The sequence below is a fragment of the Thamnophis elegans genome, chromosome 7, assembly GCF_009769535.1.
Source record: "Thamnophis elegans isolate rThaEle1 chromosome 7, rThaEle1.pri, whole genome shotgun sequence".
In the NCBI taxonomy this organism is placed as follows: Eukaryota; Metazoa; Chordata; class Lepidosauria; order Squamata; family Colubridae; genus Thamnophis; species Thamnophis elegans.
Genome location: NC_045547.1, coordinates 56,800,549 through 56,816,434, shown reverse-complemented (window position 1 = coordinate 56,816,434; position 15,886 = coordinate 56,800,549). Strand labels below are relative to the sequence as shown.

At 35.6% G+C, this 15,886-nt stretch overlaps 1 protein-coding gene across 1 annotated transcript in view; it reads right to left on the bottom strand.

The window, feature by feature from the left end:
• FOXP2 (forkhead box P2) overlaps positions 1–15,886 on the bottom strand; it is a 240,699-nt gene that overhangs the window by 86,254 nt on the left and 138,559 nt on the right. The window contains exons 3-4 of the mRNA XM_032221993.1: positions 2,317–2,454; positions 935–1,123 (exon numbers count right to left, since the gene is read on the bottom strand). Coding sequence (XP_032077884.1) covers positions 935–1,123; positions 2,317–2,454 — 327 coding nt within the window. The remainder of the gene's footprint in view (positions 1–934; positions 1,124–2,316; positions 2,455–15,886) is intronic.

Sequence of the window (15,886 nt, the reverse complement as noted above, 5' to 3'; positions counted from 1 at the left end):
ACAAAGAAAAGATAAGTCCTTTATCGGTTCAAGCTTCCTTACATATATCAGTCAATGAGTACTTTGTTCACCACTGTATGAGAACTGAAAGACAATAGAACTGGATGGCAAATTCAGCCTCCATAACTGCAAACAAAAGAAGTTGTAGCATTCTATTTCAATTCTTATTGGTTTCAGTGAATGTATTTAAACACTGACCTTCAGGATGAAAGGGCTAAGAACTATAGCATTCTCATAGAAAGATTTAAAATGAACTATTAAAATCATATCTTTTATTATATGTCAGTTCTTTAAAGTTTAAAATGCTGAAATATAAAATTACATAGATTCCATCATTTTATTGAATGAATATTCAGAGTACTCAATGTAAATGTTATGCCCAATATAAAAATCATTCTGTATAAGCTCCAGTCTGTGTAATCCAACTGTTTATTGGAACATATTTATTCTATCTATCTAGCAATCTGTCTGATCATCTTACCAATTCTATGGGCCATTTCACGAAGTCAGTTTTGTCTTCTTGCAATGTTCCCCAAGGACATTTTTGCACAGAGAATGCCTTGTATGAACCAGAATCTCCATGGATACAGCTGTCACTTCCTGGTGGTGATTTCTGCAATCACAGCACAGAGCATTTTTCCCAACCTCTTCAATTATGGAATCATCCTTAAGAAGCAAAATCTGTATCTACAGATATCTTCGTTCACTCAAGATATTCTCTATATGAATATATCCCAAGGGGGCATTATTTATACATAACATTGTCTGCATGAGCTATCTTGGAATTATTTCAATAACACTAGCTTCTTATAAAGATGACCTTTGAAAAAACAAACACCAAACAAAAATCAAGATAATCAGAATGACTTATTCTTTTCCTTCCCAGCTGCCCTACTTGCAAAAATAATGTATTGATTAGTTATTTAGGTTCTACCTCTTTTGCTTGCTTTCCTGGGTGCTGCTGCTGCTGCTGCTGCTGTTGCTGTTGTTGCTGTTGTTGTTGCTGCTGCTGCTGCTGTTGTTGTTGTTGCTGCTGCTGCTGCTGTTGTTGTTGTTGCTGCTGCTGCAAAAGCTGAAGATGTAACTGCTCTTGCTGTTTCTTGTAAAACTCTTGAAGTTGTTGCTGAATAAATCATTTTAACTTTAATAAATAAAGGTAAAGTTTCACATATTATGCATCTCCTAAACTCTTCTAGATTGGCATGCGGCAAAGTAGTCACTGAGCTATACTATAAAACAAATTTAGAATCTGAAGATGCAAATCTATATAGACTTCTCTCCCCTCGAAGTCAATTCTGAAATATCCCAGTGCAGATTTCGAAGTATCCTTAACAAAGAGCATACGCCGATCCGTATTCTAGAGCACAGGCAGAAAAGGCAAATTAGGCCTTCCTTCCTTCCTTCCTTCCTTCCTTCCTTCCTTCCTTCCTGCCTGCCTGCCTGCCTGCCTGCCTGCCTGCCTGCATGCCTGCCTGCCTGCCTACCCTCTCTAAACAGAATATCAACTTCCACATAAAATAAAAGTGGAGAGTTCAATAATCTGCCTATGCAGGATTACCAGCATGCCAGATGAATAGCAAAATGTTATTTCACTGTAATGTCTATGAAACCACATATCTTGTTAAATATTCTGAAAATATATTATTTTCATCATGATAATTAATTATATTCCTCTTAAGTTAAAAATGCTAATAGACGCTGTAATGATATATAACAATATTGTTCTTTGGTTTTCAATCAAAAATATCAGGGATTCTTTATTTTCATTCCAGATTTACTCCTCTCATTCCAACTTCTATTTCCATTTGATTAAAAAAAAGTTACGTTCCAATTTCCTAGACCCGTTCCAGTTATCTAAAGTAATCACTAACACCATATAATTTTAAAGGAACTGTGATCTTAAAGTCTATTTACATTATTTGTTCAACTGATCTCTCAAAAAGTACCTAAGTTCCTGAACATTTAAACATTGGTTTATTTCAGGGTTGTTGTGGGAATAATAGGAGGAGGAAGATGTATTAGGTACGTTTATCACCTTGAGATATTTATAAACAATAATAAAGATGGGATAAAAAATTAAAATTTCTACCACACTCCACCTGCCATTGTTGTTCCTAAATGAGATGTTAAAGTTGTATTCAAAGTTAAAAAACTGATTCCCTAGGTCCTTGAAAAATTTTAGGCTAAGAGAATTTATCATAGACTTATATTATTCCTTTTTACAAGAGCAAACACCTGACCTCTCACTAGCAAATAGGGTTGACTATATAATAAGCCGGAACTCTGCTAATTATCAAAAGAGTTATCCAACATTACCTGCTGCAACATAACTGCTTGCTGCTGTTGAAGAAGTGCTTGAAGCTGCTGAGGAGACAAAACTTGTTGTTGAAGAATCTGTTGCATTTGCTGAGGAGTGATCACTTGAGGAGTCATCATGGCCACTGACACAGGCACCTACAGAAGAAAGATTGGAGATATATTGTTTTCTTTCTTAACACCTGAATAGAATATTTAATAAACATTTTGCCATAAGTGCAAGCAATTTGTTCCATATAATTTTATGATACAATAACTTTTGTCCACAGATATATCATAACTTTTATTCTCTTTATTTTGAAGGCTAGAAGTGCCATAGATGTGTAGCTTGATACATACTGAGGCTATCTACCCACTCAGATGTCTAATTGAAAATAACCAAATATCAACCCTGAAGCTGACTTGACCAAAGCCATCTTGGAGCTTCAGTGTTGCCACACAGGAGCTGAGAGATAGGGGGGGGGGGATTAGAGATATCTGGGATTTTGTAGCCAAAATAAAATACTTTCTCTTGGGAACCAAGAACATTCTTACACCTGGCCTGAGGAAGGAGGAGTGAGGTCACCAGGAAATCAAACAGCATCTTGATTGGACCATATGACTGATTGCTTGGGGTTGAGGGAAAACTTTTACTTTTAATTAGGAAACCGTGGGAACCTTCAGAGTCAGTTTTCATCAGATCCGTGTCAATATGATATATCCAATAAAGCTATTCTTTGAGGAATCCATCTTCCTCGGAGTTTTGCTTGCTATGGGTCTATTATTTGGAATCTTGACATTAAACCAACTCACCTAAATCCCAACCTCAAACCAGAGCCCTTATCTGGAGTCGTGAGCCCTGGCTGCTTACCTGGTCTACCCAGGCAGCAGGAAGACTCAGGGAAGATGGAAGAGAAAATCAGAGAGTTGGGTGCCTGTTGAGGAGCCGTAGAAAGCATGCCAACTCCCTTGGAGTTTCAGTGGGTGGAAGCTGTGGCAGAGGTTGTGCGCCAGGTGGGTACCTGGCTTAACGTCCATACCGAATAGCCGGTCACTAAGGAACTCTACCAGGCAGAGGAAGACATTGGCTGCCAGGCTACGCTCCAGTCATCAGTAGAAGAGCGCCAAATCACCTCAATAAAGGAGACAAGAACGACGATCCTTGAGTGGAGGTTGATGGGCCCTCTCAACCTCAGTGAATCCCAAGATTGGAGGTACCAGACAGAGGCCCGCTGACAAACACTGGAATTGCTGCCACATGATTGGGCTTACTACCTGCTACTTAAGGAGGTGGTAGACCCTTCCAGGCTCTGGGAGAAGATTGCCATGGACTTCATTGTAAAGCTCCCTGAAAGTGGGGGAAATATAGTCATTTGGACCATGATAGATTTATTCTCAATACAAGCCCATTTCACTGCTTGTCCAGGACTCCTGTCAGTAAAAAAAGCTGAACAGGCTGTTTATAAAGCAGATTTATAGGTAGCATGGCATTCGCAGCAGAATTATTCCAAGTCACCAGTGGCATGGAATTCATTCCCATGCCCAAGCTACCCAGTGAGCCCCCCTCATCTATGTCACTAAATGAATGGATGGAGTTCCTGAAGGAGGGATGAGAAACTACCAAGTGGGCTTTGCAAGAAGTGGCAAAAACCTATAAAGCTAAAACTGACAAGTGCCACAGCCCCCAAGAGCCGTTCCGGGTTGGAAGCAAAGTTTACCTCTTGACAAAATACCCAAAATTAAAACTCCCATGCAATGGACCAATGTTTCAGGGTTCCAGATAACATCCAAAATTAAATCAGAGTCCAAGGCATTTCCCTTTAGTGAACGTAGTTAACCCTGTTACATACAGCTTATCTTCCCTTGCCTGCTAGGGAAAGTGCATCTGGTCTTTCACAGCAGTTTGTTAAAGCCGGCAGTAGGCTCTCTGAATCAGAATGGTAGATCGGGCAGCCCCAAAATCAATAGTGGTGCAGGTGGAGACACTTTCTATGATAAAGAAGATTCTCAATTCAAAATTGCATAGGGGTAGGTTGCAGTAGTTTGAGCAGTGGAAGGGGTACCTCCTATCTGAGGCCACATGGGTCAAGAGCTGGGATGTGACGGCAGATAGGTTGGTCAAACATTTTCATGATGAGTTCCCCCAGAAACTTAAGAGACCTCTGGGGGGAGGCAGGGGGAGAGTTGATATGAGCCTTTACTAACTTCTTCCTGTATGCTTTTGTCTTTCAGGAAGTCCTCTTCGACTGAGGGGCAGCCTGTTAATCCTGAAGCTGACCTGACCAAAGCCATCTTGGAGCTTCAGTGTTGCCACACTGGAGCTGAGCGATAGGGATTAGAGATAGCTGGGGTTTTGTAGCCAAAATAAAATACTTTCTCTTAGGAACCAAGGCTATTCTCACACCTGGCCCGAGGAAGGAGCAGTCAGGTCACCAGGCAACCAGACAGTGTCTTGATTGGACCATGTGACTGATTGTTTGGGTTTAAGGGAAAACTTTTACTTTTAATTAGGTGAAAACCATGGGAACCGTCAGAGTCAGTTTTCACCAGATCTGTGCCAATATGATATATCCAATAAAGCTTTTCTTTGAGGAATCCATCTGCCTCAGAATTTTGCTTGCTATGCATCTATTACTTGGAACCCTGACAGCAAAGCCTGATGATGTGGCCTTCTTGTGCCACAGACTGTTCCATCCTGGTAATTATCATTAGAAGGTAAAATGTATGGTCCATATTATATTTATAACTTATCTCTTGTTTAAAATTTACAAATTAGAATAATATGTTGGCGTATGTATGAAAATAAAATATTTTTCATTTTTGTAACTTCTTTCCTATTTAAAAATAATATGTAAGATATATCCCAGTACTCAATATTTTCTTCATCACGAAACCCCTTTAAATATCTTTTTTGTAAAGTTTTTTATTTTTCATTTTCATAACATATAATCAAATGTATACTATTACATAGCCAATGTATTATTAAATGTTTACATCAATTCATCTTACCATCAACTCCCCATAAGAAAAAGAAAAAAAAAACAGTTATTGGCTCTTCTGCTCTCCATACACTATATTTGTTCATTCACTTTCTTCCCTCTCTCTCATCCTCCTCCTACCTCCTTTCTTCTTTCTGTCCTCTTTCCCTTCTCTACTTCCCCTTCCTCTCTCTTACTCCTCTCTCCCCTTTCTATTCCTCATTTTTATCCTCCTCTTTCCCCCTCCTATCCTCTCTCCTACCCCTCTCTCCTCCCCTTACCTCTCTCCTTTTCTTCCCACTCATCATCTCAGTTGCTTGGTGTATTTCAGATTCTGAGCAAGCTCCATTTTATGTTAATGGTATTTATAGTTCTTTTTCAATATACATATTTAATTTTAAACATATATTCTCCTCGTTTTTTAAAAAAATAGAACAAAAAAGTATCTATATAAAATCATTGTACTTTTAACACCCACCCACCCCAGCCTAATTTTGGTCAAGATGTAGACCTAGTTAAAATTCCCAGTATTCTCATCATTATATTTATATAATTATGCATCCTTACGCACTCCAATTTGTGATTCTGCCTTTAAGTCTCAGTAGTTTCCCAGTATAAGTGTATTTCATATTCCATCTCCAATTTTTCCATGTCTTGGATTAGATTACCTTTAGTTGTCTATAAGTAGCAAACCTCGCTGTTCAATATTCATTTCAATTCCCTTAATCTATTGTATAGAATAAAAAACGGTAAATATCTTGCTTTATTTCATCATCTTAAAAGTTCTATGTATATCCATGTTTCATATATTTTAACCCATGCTTAGTTGTCCTTCTGTTGTCGTTTCCAGTCAATTTGCCACTCAGTTTAATTATCATGTATAAAAGTGAATGGCAAACCTCTGTTTTACAGCCTCCCCATGTCAGTTTCATATTTATCCACATTCCATATATTTTGGCCTTCGTTTAGTTGTCTTTCCATTGTTATATTCAACCAGTTAGCAACTCCATTTTATTGTCATATTTAGAAATAAAACCCTTATCTTAGTTTTATATTCTCCCACATAAAAAACAATTCCTAGTAAGTCTTTTGTCCCACTTCTCTGCTCCTGCCCGCTCCCTTCTCTTTGCTTCAGTGCATCCACTCTCTCCAACTTTCTCCAGGTCACCACCAAAAGGATGTTTTTTATTTCTCTTTGTTGGGACAAAACCTCCCCCTTCAATTTCCCTTATGCCACTAACAGCCTCAACCTCTTTTGTCTGCCTTTTGTTTCCCTCCATTTCCTTCATTATTTTGCCCCCCTTCTTCTTTGAATTATTCTTTAGATATCTGCTTCTCAGGGTTCAGAATTCTATTAAGGCTTGATTTTAATGATTTATGCTTTTTTTTTTTTTAATAATTTTACATAGTTCTTCAAATTCCCAGCTTTCCATGATGTCCAGTTCCAAAGATAGAATTAGCTATACAGTTATTTCAGAGTTATGGTCCACCTTAAGTTTGTCCACTTCCACTGCTGTAGGGGAGAACAATGGGAGCCATCTTGGTCTTTTGTTCTTCCTTAATATCCAGTTCCAAGATTGCAGTTAGTTATACAAAATCTTATTTTGAGGCTCTGGTCCACCTTAAGTTTTAGCTACTGTGGGACCAGAGGTGAAGCCGGGGCCATCTTAACCTTTTGCAGCAAAATAAAAAGTCGAAGGAGGGAAGAAAAAAAATAATAAAAAAAACCTTGCATTTTCCAGTACTTATCTCTGTAATAATTCTTCACCCTGTCACCTTCTGTCTCCAATCAGCAACAGCTGCTTAAAACATATCAATTAGAACAAATTTATAAAGAGCTATATTCAGGTATATGTCTCTTTTGCCTCCTGGTCTTGCAACTTCTCACTTATGATAGTTGGTTAATTAAAACTTCCCACACAGTCAAAGTTAGATTATCCATTATCAGAGAAAAAGAGATCAAAATATTTGGTTTCTGTTTGATATCCGAGACCAGATTAGGGTTTATATTGAGTGAGTTCAGAAGAAAAACGTGATTTTTTCTTGATTATTTTAGCTGGAAGGAATTTTTTTAAAAAAGTAAAAATATTGGTTTCTGTTTAAAATCCAAAACCAAATTTAACGTTATAATTATGTGGGTTTTTAACTGCTCTGCTTTCTGTTCTTCTGTTTGAAAGTGTAGACAAAGAACCTCTGGGGGGGGAGGGGCTGGTGTTACAACCTTCCACCTTCCCTTCTCCTTTTTCTTTTAGGAAAAAAAAAGTCCTGATCTGACCATCAGTGTTAATTATGTTCTCAAAATTTATTTGCCTTTTCCAGGTTTAATTTATAGTTGTGGGTTAGTTAAATTCTTTTATGAGGTCTTTTATCTCTCCCGGTCTCTGCCTGTCCCAAACTTATTTTGACAAAAAGGCCAGCATCTGCTTCTCTCAGGGTCTGATGAGACACTGCTCTTCTTTGCCCCCACCTCCAGTTGGGGTTCTGATTCAAAAGAATCTTGGGAGATGGTTTGTCAGACAGAGTTCATGTGAGACTCTTAGGAGCCATATCTCCCACGTCTGTCCAGCTGGAGAACTTCCTGTCGAATCTGCCCCTTTAAATATCTTTTGTGGCCATGGACCATGGTCACGAACCCCCAAGATTTAACTCAAGATTTAAATCATAACATTTCTTCAAGCCTTCGTGGACCCTGTAATGATATTGTGCCTCCCCCTCCAGAGGTCCACGGACCACAGGTTGAGAACCACTGGTCTATCTATAAATGACATTATAGCAACAATAGTTAATTTTGATTTTACAGCTGGGCCACTAGATTTGGGTTGCAAAAATCCAAATAACCTTTAGATGGCACCAAAGATATCTTTGCAATCTCTAGTGATCATCAGGATTTTTTTTAGCCTAGGTATGGTGGTCCTAACAGTATAACATCTTGAAATTTCTGTTCCAACATTCTGTAAATGCTGACCATCTCTGTAATATTAGAGTGGCAGATTTTATACTGCTTAGGTAAATTTGTTTAACTGCTTGGATTTTACATTTTAATTGAACATTGGATATTTAAGTATTCATATCTCACATCTTTACCCCATTGATTATACTATATCTTTATATTTACTTACAGTACACAGCAAGCATATTACTACTCCAGTGGTGGGATTCAGCCAGTTCACACCTATTCGGGACAACCGGTCGGTAACTTTCTAAGCAGTTCGGAGAACCGGTTGTTGGAAGAAATCTCTTTTTTTCCCCACTTTACAGGGCTAATCCTGTCAGGAGGTCAGGAAGAAAACATTCTGGTGTTGTTTCTAGCCTGATCTTTATTGACCTGCTTAGAGAAACTGCCTCTCCGGTTAACCCTTATTACATTGTAACAGCTAAAGCGAAGCGCCCATCGATGATTCATATTGAGTTGGCCACATCCATACGGTCACATGACCACCGAGCCACACCTACCCAGCTGGTCTTTAGGGTAGAGAACCGGTTGTTAAATTATTTGAATCCTACCACTGTATTACTCTTGAAAAAAGCAACCATGGACCTAGTTCCTCAGCAACTGATTGCTGAGGAACTATGCAGTTATGAATTAACTGCAACTTACTTCATGACAAAACATTATAAAGTTCCATGTTTCTTATCATTACAACGTCCAATAATATAGAATGGGATCAGAGTAACTGATCTGATGAACTTTTAACATTTTTTTAAAATTTATTGATCAAATTTGTATAGCTATCCATTTCACTAAAAGCAACCCTGGGTGATGCAAAGCCCAGATAAACAGTTTTATAAATATTAAAGATAAAATAATATAAAAAGAGCAAATTCAGATATAAAAAACTGTAATAACAAATAACCTAAATATCCAAAACACAATCAAAGTGAAGGGAGGATGAAAAATGTCTTTAATCGTGGAGCCATCTAGCCAGGTCTCTGCTCCCATGGGTTCTGAGAACCTTTCCGAATATCAAATTGGGGCCAAACCAATTTCAGGGGAAAGGAAGTTTCAAAGAGAGGTACCTCATAATATAAAACAGCATTCATCAGATATTATATTATAGAAACAGGAAACTGGGTAGATTAATAATATTTTATAAACAGTTTAGCTTTTAGTTTGAGTCACACATTCTCAAATTAATTAGTAGGAAAAAATCTGTAATGCAAATGGAAATTATTATTATATGTTATCTGTTTTAAAAGAATAAATCTTAGTTTAAATAAAATAGGACTTCCCTGAAGAGTTTATAAAGATTCTAATATATATATAAGGCATATATTTTGTTATTAATTGTATGCTAAGATCCATAATCCACCTCAATAAATTACATTTGAACCATGTCATCTTTACTCAAAAGTCTCACTTTGTTTAATAGGACTTAACTTCCAGTTATACATGCATATGCCTTGAAGAAAGAGATAGGCCAAGCATTTTTAAATATGGATTTAACTTTGATTCCTTTTTTGATGCTGATCTGTTTTTTTAAGACTTCAGATCTGTAGCATGTGAATTCTAGACACATCAGATTTTATCAGGCTCAAAAGTTTACATTTCACGTGTCTTGTGAATTATTGCTAGATATTTTTAATGTTGGGTAGGATAAATGAGCATTTAAAAATAGATGATCACATGGTAGGCTTTCAGCATGGTACAATCTTATAAAATGTCATAATACTACAAAAACAAATGGATAAAGAATAGAGACTGTTTCTCAAAATATAAAAATACATGTGTTTAAACCTACTGTAAATGATCTTTTAGATAATATAGATTTTAGAAAGAAAGCATATATCTGTTCTTACATTCTTAAGTTAAGATAGACAAATCATGAGAACAGAAAGAACTCTGAAATAAAAGTTGATGCTACTAAAAGTGAATTCATTAGCTTTTCTACCTACAGCAAAATATACATTGCAGTAACAATTCTGCAAGGCCTAATGGATCTAATTTGTCCTTTTAGAAGAAACTGTGTTGAAATGAAGAAAGCAACATTTATACCTTCATGCAAGAAATAACGTTTGTAATATAAGGTGTAAGTGTAATAACATATTTTTTATATTGTGGGAAAGTACTTATTTCTTTAGGAATTTATAACTTTCCTAAGGCTGTAGCAAATTCAAGGCATCTTAAAGATTAAACTAGAAAATACCACAATTTTTAAAAACATTTTAACACAGTTATAAACGTCTTTCTTACTTGCAGCTATTGCAAAAGCAACCAACCTTTTGCTGAGACAGAGAAAACTGTTTTACATATTCTTAGACACATTCTGGACCTACTAAATATATTAATGGAATATAATCCTTAATATATTGTTCTCATATGTTGTAAATTAAAACAAATTTACATTAAGACTGGATTCAAGGGCTGTATCAAGTTTTTCATTGCACATTGAAATCAATCCCAATGATTTATGATTTTGATGATTGTACAAGATAGAGTATATAAAGGAATCATGATGTAACTTTAGAGAGAGCAGTTAAAATGCTATTATAACTGCTATAAAGAATATTGGAAACTACTTCTTTATGTCTTTACATCTTCTATTTTGCTCTTCCCTCTCCTTCATTTTCTTTTATTTCATTTTCTTGTTGCACTTTTAACTTTTTCAGCTTTTTCTGCTTTTTCTTCTTTTTTCTGTTCTAATTTAGTTTATTATAGTTCTTATTGTTCTTAAAATTAATAAAAAATATGTTTGTGTATGAGAAATAGAGGAAAAGAAAGGGTGGGTTACAATTCTAAACATGAGTAGTGCCAAGATTCTTTTCTCTAAATTTTGCTCCAGTATCATACATCTGTGATATTAAGATTAATGTGTTACCTAGAATGTTACTTCTATTTGAGACAATTTCTATATTGACAACTGATGTAGCATTTAAGTAATGGCAAAAAGGTATTTTCAAATTTGTTTGGCAAGGCAAAAAACAGAAAATTACAAGAGAGAAAGTATTACCAGATTTGAAATTGTATTTTGCAGCTTGTTTTGTGTGGATGAAAGAATGGATGACTTTGAGAAATAGAAGATTACTGGATTTGGAAGGACATGATTTTGTCATACCACATGTCTATTTGTGGTATGACAAATTTAAGGTTAATGTAGATTTCAAAAAAATATTTTATTAGGGATGTCATATTGAGAACTTGGAATACATATAAAGCAAGACTCTCCTAAAATACCTTTATGGTTGTCACTCCAAGACATCTTTTTCAGAAGAGAAATGACAGTTAAATAAAAATGGTTAACTTAGACTGATATACTGTCTTTCTCTAAAGAAGACCTTACTATTAAAAACAAGAGATGACCTGGAATTGGAAAGAGAGACAGAGAGACAGAATATTCTATCTGATGGAAAATTTAACTTTGACAAAAAGAACTGACTTTGAAAATGTTAGGATTGAATTTGATGTGGAATTATGTACAAATAATGATATTATTGCAAAGATGTATACTTTTTTATTAAATACTATTATTAGATGGGCAAAAGAATTGGATACAATATATAATTGGATTAATGTGAGAATATGTTGAAGAAATTTATGTAAATTATAATCCCATAATGATTAATGATGGCAAAACTTACAGTTTTTATTAAAGAAAAGACTTACTAATTTTATTTTTACTTGTAAGCCATTTACAGACTTTTTGCGAAAAACAGAGAAATTTTTTATTTATTTTAGGATTTGATTATAAAAATGATATGTAGAGTAGGATAGGTTGGATGAATTTTTATCTATACCAAAGAAAGCTGGAAGGCATTCTTTTTCTTACTTTTTCTATCCTTTTCCTTTTTGCACTTTTATCTTGCTTTGTTTCTGTATTTTTTCTTTTAATTCTTTCCCTTTGTTTTTTCATTCATGTTTTTGAAATTTAATAAAATTATATTTTAAAAGGGCTCAGTTTAGACTGTCCTATGATTCAAACCACTTCTCGGCCTGGGGTTTCTGGGCAGTAAATACTATACTATACTGGGTAGTAAATACTATATAACATGTCTGGTTTTCAAATTTCTGCACTAATGAAAGCTCCAACACTCCTAAACCCTGCTGTGTCTTTCAAAAAGCACTGCTACATTTTGATCCCAGATTTTCCAACATCCTTCGCATGACAATAATTCCTTTCCTTGCCCATTTTGTTTTTGTTCTAGTGATTTAAGTTCTTTTTTTCCTCTATCTTTAAATTCTCATTATCAAGATATGTTTTCATGAATACATTTTGATGACAAACTGTTCTGACCCCCGTTGTCCCACACCAACACACTCCGAGCCAAAGATAAGTTATGGCATTTAATTAACAGACAGGTCCTTGGCAGCAAACCGGCACAGACAAGCTTGGGCAGCAATCCAGCACAGATAAGCCGAGGCAGCAATCCAACCTGCCAAGCTCACAATAATGTTCTCCAACATTAGTTCCTGCGTTGACTTCTGCAAGAGGGGCGTGTGCACAAGGAGCCTTTTTATAGTCTGGAGAGGAGCCTATTGACCACCAGCTGAGTGCAATTACCTCCTGTAACTGCGCAAATGTTCCTGACGCCTATTAGCTCTTCGGTGCCGGGCATCCAGGAACAACTCACTGCTGGCATGCGGATCACTCTCCCTTGTCTCCTCCCCACTGGTCCAAGGCTCAGGTGCCTCCTGGTGGTTAACCAGCTTCTCTGCGCCCTCCTCAGAGTCGGAACCCTGTCCCAAGAAGCCAAGAAGCTTCTTCAGCTCTGAGTTTCACAGAGCCTGAACTTTGAAAAGATAACTCAATAAAAGATCACAGGTAATCCAGTCTTTATAGATAAAGATTACTGCACCAAAGCCCATCTTTTGTAAAACTTTAGATGATTGGCTACTGCCACATTTAACAGAATAACAGAATTGGAAGAGACCTTTGACGTCTTCTAATCCAACCCCCTGCTCAAGCAGAAAACTTTATACCATTTAAACAAATGGTTGTCCAGTCTCTTCTTAAAAACCTCCAGTATTTCTCCTTAGTTCTAGGTTGGTTCGCTTCTTGATTAGTTTCCATCCATTGCTTCTTGTCCTGCCTTCAGGTGGTTTGGAGAATAGATTATCCCCCTCTTCCCTGTGTCAGTCCCTTAAATATTGGAACATTGCTATCATGTCACCCCTCCTTTTTTTATTAAACTAGACATACCCAATTCCTGCAACTGTTCTTCATATGTTTTATCCTCCAGTCCTAATAGCCTCCAATCTGATACATATGTGTGTCAGTATTCTTTTCTTATCTCCAGAACCTTCTGTGCATCATTATACAATTATTCAAACAGGTTCTTTTTGTTTTTAGGTTCACTGTTTTACAGCAAACCTATATTCCTTGTTAAAGCAGATTGTCCATCGAAAGCTAGAGAGTAGAAAGCTACTGAGTTGCTAAATGGAAATCACAAGAGACCTAGTTTTATCAGGAGTGACTAGTGGCATATGAACATGTCCAACAAAGCAACACTGAGGATCTTATGGGAAGGTTTCGTTATCTTATTCTGGTAATTCCACTTCTGTATAGAATCATGATAATTTAAAGGGGAACTGTATTTGATTTTACATTCAAGCCACTGTAGCATATTATTTAGAGAACCAGCACGATGTGGTGGTTAAATTGTTGGGCTAGGACCAGGGAAACCTAGGCTCGAGTTTATATTTGGCCATGCACACTTACCAAGTGACTTTGGGTAAGACATTTTCTCTCAATCCAGCCCACCCTTCAAAAATGAGTTGATGTGGTGTTTAAATGGGATCCTATGTAATGCCCTTTGAGGTCCTAAAAGAAATATTGAAGTATAATCTAACAAGTAAAAAACAAAATGCAATAAAGCAAAAGATTAAATTATTTATACCTAACCTTATATTTACTTATATTTCAGACTATGTCTGTCTGTCTGTCTGTCTGTCTGTCTGTCTGTCTGTCTGTCTGTCTGTCTATCTATCTATCTATCTATCTATCTATCTATCTATCTATCTATCTATCTATCTATCGTTATAGTTAATTATACTTATGTCTGGTAAAAATGGGATACCAGAAGTTTGAACTGGTAATTATAAAATTAATTCAAATACAAAAATCTACACCTCTCATGTCTTCCCACATGTATCATGTGAGAAGTAAAACAGAATGTTTGTTTGCTTCTTAAATGTGTTATATTTTTGTTATATGCATGAATCAAAGGGACAAAGCTATTTTAAATCACTGAATCCATAGAATTACTGCCATTTGCAGTCCAATGAAGTCAGCAAATAGTTTAGGAAAATTTCAAGTTCAAATACAGATGTAGATGTACTATATTTTCTAAAGTTAAATTAATAAACCATTGTCTACAAGTATGGTGTCTTTATGTATGGTATCTTATAGAGCAGTGGTCTCCAACCTTGGCAACTTTAAGACCTGTGGACTTCAACTCCCAGAGTTCCCCAGCCAGCTTTGCTTATTTCGTAATAAGCTGGAGAGCTTATATTCTAAAATTTAATAGGAGGAAAATAAAAAAAGGACAGGAGAACATAACAAGAAAAAGAAGAATTTAAAGTATATGTGCTTATCAAGCTTAATGATAGGTTAAGTTAAATTAGAACAAGAAAGGTAGTAATGGAAAAAGTGTTTGGGTGGAAACTGTTCCTTCCTCCCTCCCTTCCCAATTAGACTTTCCAATAATAATGAATCTATGCCTTTTAATCCAATAAGAAAATTAAAATATCACACATAGGAAGTACTGCAACAGGGGCAAAACCTGATTTTAATATTAACTGGGATTGTATAGAGATTTATCTAAGATTGTATCTTTGTATCTTGAAGGCTACATTATGATGGATATTTTGCTAAAGTTATATTAGGATGATAAAATGCCCTATCCACTTCAGGATTCCAGGCATGATCTTTTTGATGTTGGAAAAGTAGAAATACTGCATAGATTCCATTTGTCCAAATGTACAATGGTTACAATTCAAAAGCATACCACTATACATAATAAAAGACAACAATTAAAAAAATAATATGCATACATTTTGCTCAAATTTATATTTATTATTATAGAGGAGGGATTGTTGTACAATGACGTGTTATTTTTATGATTTTATTCATTTTAAAATAACAGAGAGAAAAGAATAAAACAATAAATAAAGTGCATAATGCGCTTAAAATGAATGAAAAATATAACATAAAAAGTATATGTTAATTACAATAAAGAGTTACAATTCTACATTATACAAGTGTGGATGTCATTATATTTATCCACACAAAATCAAAGTCTATAGGCAATCTGTTCAAGTGTAATCCATTGAGTAAATGGAGTACATTTATCTTTCCAATGTTGCAATATCAGTATTTTAATTATAAGTAAAGGCATGAAGAATGCATTTACATTATCCAGTTATCAAGTTCCATGTGCTAGGTATATTTCAGAGAATAATATTTTCTAAAAAAATTAGCTTTTGTCTCAAAGTCACATTTATATAGTTCACTAATTTCTCCCAAAACTTACTAAGCATAGGACATTGTTAAACGAATATGTTTCAGGAAGCATTGTCTTGTTGTACAAAGGATGCGCAGCAAATCAGCTTCAATATATATTTTTCTGTACTCTGAATCATGTTTATAAAGAAAAAGAAATATTAGATTTAAATATAA